Raw genomic sequence first — 6,000 nt, forward strand, 5'->3', positions numbered from 1 at the left:
GCTGGCAGCAGTGAGATGCCTTCCTCGCCTGTGGGCTCGGCCATTAGCGATCGGGCTGCCCCCCCCCCCTCCCAGCGGCCGCGTCGCGGGAACGCCGAGGCGGCGGGCCGGCGCATTGGGATCGTTGTTGTCATCGGCCCCGCGCTGGCCGCTGGGCGTCCACGGGCGGCGGTGACGCGAGCGAGCCGCCGCTTACAGCTGGTTATGACCGTTGGTCCCTTTTATGACAGGTCGGCCCTCGGCGTCGGTCGGGACACCCTTGTAGAGTTCACAAGCCGGCTGAGCTGTGGAGGTGTATTGCACTATCACTGACCAAAACCAGACTGCCCTCTCTCTCCGATCCAGCACACACATCGCCTCGCTACATATCGGCCGACCCATCACACACTGACACATAACTCGGGTGGTGTGGCCTGATCACGCCACCCAGCCACCGACCAATGACAGGCGCCCACATCGTACCAGGGTGGGGTGACCCAGCACCCGGTCACATCGAGCCGGTACGAACCGGTACGGGACGGCCCGGCAGGCGAGGCCCAAACCAGAACATCTCCCTCCCCCTGAAGAACTTCTTGCAAGAAGTTCTAGTCGCTGTAGCCGAGCCTGTCCGGACGATGTCGTTGACGTGAGCTGCGCCTCAGCCTTGCAGGGGGCAGCTGGAACCGGACCCGACGTTCAGGAACGTCAGATGGGTCAGGGTCCGTAGATTCGGGTGACGACTTGTCAGTTGCAGACGGCCTGTCTGCAGAGCGGAGGAAACGCCTGTTCCTCCATAGTACTCTTCCGCTGGGGAGCTTGACGTGGTAGTCTCGCTTGTAGCCCACGCCGATGATGACACCAACTTTATCCCATCGCTTGCTGATGGGATCCTGAAGTCGGACATCGGCTCCGATCTTGAGGGGTGGAAGGCTGCGAGCCGAGGAGTTGTAGTGCTGCTCGCGTTGAAGACGATCCCGCGCAGCCCTGGCATCGCAGTCGTCGGCGCGCAGTTGCCACTCCGGGGCGAACGCACTGCGATGAGCTGGAACCCAGGAGCGGATTGGATGGCCAAAGACGATCTGTGCTGGAGAGCGGCCACTGGCGCCAGGGGTGTTCCGCAGCTCCAACAGTCCCTGATGCAGCCGCTCATCGTCGACGGAGCCGTTGGTCGTCGTTTTGGCGATGAGGTGCTTGATGGTCTTCACCGCAGCTTCAGCATGCCCGTTAGACTGGGCGTAGTATGGCGTGGAGAAGACGTGGACCACGCCCCACCGCTTGAGGAAGGCGGCGATTTCTCTGCTCTTGAATTGAGGGCCACCGTCTGTGCGAAGCCGTACTGGTACGCCGAGTGTGACGAACACCTCTCGCAGAGCTTGGATGACCTGCCGACTGGTTGTGTCTCCTCGTGGGAACTGGAAGATCACTGGCCAGTTGGAGAGTCTGTCCACACAGACCAGGAAGTCTCTTCCAGAGAGTGTGAAGATGTCGGACGACAGATCCTCGAAGATTCTTGATGGTGGTGGTTCCAGCACTATCGGTTCCGGTGGTAGACTCGGTCGGCGCTCCTGGCAGGCGTCGCACGCTCCAACCGTGTTGGTGATGTCGCTGTTGATGCCTGGCCACCAAACGGTTTGACGAGCTCTGCGTTTGGTTCTATCGACGCCTTGGTGGGAAGCGTGAAGAGCCTCCAGGGTGGCCTTCCGTGAAGCCGCAGGGATGACGATGCGACATCCCTTGAGGATAAGGCCACTGTGTGTGGATAACTCATGACGGACACTCCAGAAAGGACGGAGAGGCTGAGGAAGCTGCTCCTTGGAGACAGGGAAGCCATCCGTGACAGCGCGCAGAAGGAGTTGGTACTCGCTGTCAGAACTGGCGACTTCAGTGAGCTTCTCCAGACGCGGGTCAGGCAGGTGAGTTTCACCTTGCAGAACAGTGATCTCTTGAATGGTGCTGACTGATACCCGGCGGACATGACATTCCACCTCCTGGACCAGTTGATCGTCGTCAGCGGTGGGCTCATCGACAGGAGCGCGAGAGAGCGCGTCTGGGATGACGTGCTCCTTCCCACGGATCCACTTGGCGGTGAAGTTGAAGAGCGACGTCTTCTCCTTCAGTCTCTGTAGGCGGGAGTTCTCAATGGTGTCGAGAGTGAAATCGTTCAGTATCGGCAGGAGTGGCCGATGATCCACGAGGACTTCGAAGTGTGGGAGGCCGCGTAAGAAGATGTGACACTTCTTCAGCGCCCAGACGATCGCCAGCAGCTCCAGCTCCACCATGGCGTATCGGGTTTCCGTGTCCGAAAGGAAACGAGATCCGCATTGCACCAGACGCCAGTGGTTACCGTGGCGCTGAAGCAGGGCGTATCCGAGGCCTTTCCGTCTTGCCGCATCTGTCTGCAGCATCGTAGGCAGAGATGGGTCGAAGTGCGCCAGCACAGGTGGCGCTGCCAGAGCCGCTTTCATCGCGTCGAATGCGGCCTGATGGTCTGGAGTCCAGATGAAACTGTTGCTTGGCTTCAGTAGACCACGCAGAGGCTCGGCTGTCGAGGAGATCTCTTTGGAGAAGTCGCCGAGCTGCTGGACGAGGCCCATGAAGGATCGCAGCTCCGTGATGTTGGTAGGCGGCGGGAACTCGGTGATGGCAGAGACCTTGCCTGGCTGGACTTGCTTCCCAGCAAGTGACAGCGTGAAGCCGCAGAAAGACACCTCTTCCACGGCGCAGAAGAACTTCTTCTCATTGAGGGTGATGCTGTGCTCCCGACAACGGTCGAGAAGAGCTCGGAGATGACGCTCGTGCTCTTCCAGGGTCTTGCTATACACCAGGATGTCGTCGACGACTTTGACGAAGTTGTTGAGTCCCTGAAGAGCGATGTCACCCCGTCGGCAATACTCATCACCAGTCGAGATCAGGCCCATCGGAGCTCTGAGAAACTTGTAGCGGCCCCAGGGAGTTATGAAGGTCGTCAGATGTTGGCTCTCAGGATGCAGAGGCAGCTGCCAGTATCCAGACTTCGCGTCCAGTGTTGAGAAGAACCTCGCATCCGTGGGTACCTGTGAGATGGCTTCACGAGGCGTGATGAGGGGATGTAGAGGCCGCTTGACAAACTTGTTCAGCTTGGTGAGGTCTATGCAGATGCGTACACCAGTGTCCTTGGCAACCAGCACGAGAGGATGACACCAATCTGTAGGTTCTGCGCCAAGTGGTGCTATGATGCCTTGCAGAACCATCTGGTCCAGCTGCGTTTTGACCTCGTCCCTCCAGGCGAAGGGAACCTGCCGAGCCGTGCGGACCGCAAACGGCGTGACTTCCTCAGTGACGTGGATGACCATTGATTCACCGGACATCGGTTGGAGTGAGTTCTTGCCGTCCGCCGTGAAGACATCACGGTATTCCTTGACAAGCTCTTGTCGCAGCTTGCCATGCTGCCGAACAGCAGACTTCGGATCCGTTGGCGACGTCCTCCCTTCTCCATCTGAACCGGTCGTGACGATGCTGTCAATAGCAGGTCGCTGACTTCCAGGCTGGGGGTAGTGGTCTGGTAGGATGGCCAGAGACTTGGCGGTGTACCAGGCCAACAGCATGCCGCGAGATTCCGTGAAGACGTACACAGTGTCTCGGATCAGCCTGTCTTGAAGGCTGATGAAGACCTCGAAGGTGCCAGTGCAGCGCATGGGTTGCAGGTTGGCAGCGGAGATCTGGATACTCGGCGGTGGCGACAGATCTTCCTGCCGCACACCGAGCTGGCGCGCCAGCTCAGCACTCATCACAGAGATCTCTGCGCCTGAGTCAGGCGTGGCATCGACAGTACCAAGGAGGGTGCCGTCAGCACGCCGAAGCTGAACAGCAATCTTCGGTGCCTGCTGAGTCTTGTGCAGACTGCCGACCACGACTTGTGGAATGGAGACTTGGTTCGAGTGCCGGTTTCTGCTCCGAGATCGCTGTGCCTCTGGTGGCTGGTGAGCCTGCTGCCGTTTGCGGCATACCGCCGCCAGATGGCCCTTGGTGCCGCAGGAGTAGCAGGTGAGATTTGCAGCAGGACATGACCTCCTGGGATGGCCAGTGCCGCCGCAGCCCTCACATGGCCGTTCTCGTGATGGGCTCCGCTGATTCTGGCGTGATGACACCCGGAAGACGCTCTGATGCGACTGATGGCCTTGAGTGATGTCCTGCAGAAGCTGGTTGTTGGCTTGAGAGGCCTCCTCCGATCGACAGATGTCGATTGCGCACAGCAGCGACGGGAATGGCCGGAGTGACAACAGCTTTCGACGTGTATCCTTGTCGCGTATCCCGGACATGATGCGCGTTGTGATGCGGTCGTCCATGCAGGAGGAGCACAGCTCGGCGTCGGCTGCTAGCTCCTTGATCGCGATCAGGAACGAGTCGAATGACTCTCCCTCTTCTTGGTGTCGTTCTTCAAACTTTACCCGGTCGATGGCGACGTTGTGCTGAAGCCGCAGATACTGCTCGATCTTGTCCAGCGATGAGCTCACGTTGTCCGAGTGCGGGCAGATCCCGACAGCGTGCAGACTGGCGGCACGCATGTCTTCAGTGAAGCACGCTCGCAGGTAGGCGAGCTGGTCCTCTTGACTAAGAGTAAAGATGCTCCCCAAGCGGTAGTAGTCATTCCAGGATGACCTCCAGAGGCGAAACTCACGGAGAGTGGCAGACGACGACAGCTTCACTGGAGGAGATACCGGTGGCCGCCTGGCCCCGCTGTCTGTATGAAGCGGCGCAGAAGCTGAAGCAGGAGCTAGAGATGCTACAGCACCGGTTGCAGTAGACGGTCGTGTCGCTGCCAGCTCTCCAGCCGCCTGTGGTGAAGTAACAGGATTCGCCGATTCCACAGCGCCGTCCGTTGTCGGTCCAGCGAGAGCCGCAGGATCTACCGCTGCAGCTATTGGCTTCTTGTCAGGTGCCGTTGTTGCCGTCAGACGGTGTTCTTGTAGTTCCTTGCGGAGAAGCTCGATGTCTTGCTGATGTTGTTCGTGCTGTTGTTGAAGCTGCTGTTGTAGCTGCTGCTGGAGCTGAGCCAGCCACGGTGGTGCCGAACTGCTGTCTTGGTCGTCGGAGCCGTCCATCTTGCACTTGGAGCGTAAGTTGTACGGCATGCGTCGCCGGCCAGCTGGATAGGCACCGGATCCTGCAGGCTGCGCCATGTAGAGTTCACAAGCCGGCTGAGCTGTGGAGGTGTATTGCACTATCACTGACCAAAACCAGACTGCCCTCTCTCTCCGATCCAGCACACACATCGCCTCGCTACATATCGGCCGACCCATCACACACTGACACATAACTCGGGTGGTGTGGCCTGATCACGCCACCCAGCCACCGACCAATGACAGGCGCCCACATCGTACCAGGGTGGGGTGACCCAGCACCCGGTCACATCGAGCCGGTACGAACCGGTACGGGACGGCCCGGCAGGCGAGGCCCAAACCAGAACAACCCTCTGGGGCTAGTGTCCGTGCACCTCATGTCTGTTGGGGGTGTCACGTGACTGACTATTGGAGTGTCACATATATCTGTGGATTTCGGGTCGGCGCCCGCCGGCAGGCTCGGAGCGAGTGTCATATGCCTGTAGGGGGAGCGACGGAGCGCCCCAGGCGGCACCGCGGCCAAACGCGGCGCGCCTTCGCTGGGCTCGGCCGGCGGGGGGTGGGGGTGGCGGTCCCTACCTGGAGAGGGGATGGGACAGCGGGACGAGTACGGCGCCTATTACGGCTGTTGAGACGGTAGGTACCCGCTCCGATCTATCGCCCGGGGGTGGTGGTCTGGAACACGCCAGTGGTCTGGGACAAGGAGGTCGGGACGGCGGCTGACCTGGGAAGTAGGTCAGTGCGGTGAGTGGCGTGACCTGGCGGGGTCCAGACGGCATGGGCCTGGACAGTGGACAGTTAGGTCGGTTCGGTGATGTGACCTTGCGAGGTCCGTACGACATGCCCTGGGAAGTAAGGTCAGTTCGGGGACGTGCCTGGTAGAGATCCAAACAGCGGTCGCCTGGAAAGTTAGGTCAGTTCG

At 60.0% G+C, this 6,000-nt stretch overlaps 1 protein-coding gene across 1 annotated transcript; it reads right to left on the reverse strand.

The window, feature by feature from the left end:
• Positions 1–584: 584 nt before the first annotated feature.
• LOC122382557 (uncharacterized protein K02A2.6-like) lies at positions 585–4,523 on the reverse strand. The gene has a single exon (XM_043368047.1). The coding sequence runs from the start codon at positions 4,521–4,523 to the stop codon at positions 585–587; it is 3,939 nt and encodes a 1,312-aa protein (XP_043223982.1).
• Positions 4,524–6,000: the final 1,477 nt, after the last annotated feature.

Source organism: Amphibalanus amphitrite, unplaced genomic scaffold, assembly GCF_019059575.1.
Source record: "Amphibalanus amphitrite isolate SeventyFive unplaced genomic scaffold, NRLGWU_Aamphi_draft 000142F_arrow, whole genome shotgun sequence".
NCBI classification, from domain to species: Eukaryota; Metazoa; Arthropoda; class Thecostraca; order Balanomorpha; family Balanidae; genus Amphibalanus; species Amphibalanus amphitrite.

What these genes read in the sequence shown, in the direction of transcription:
- LOC122382557 (XM_043368047.1), bottom strand. Translation starts at nt 4,523, where the DNA reads ATGCGTGCCGCCAGTCTGCACGCTGTCGGGATCTGCCCGCACTCGGAC.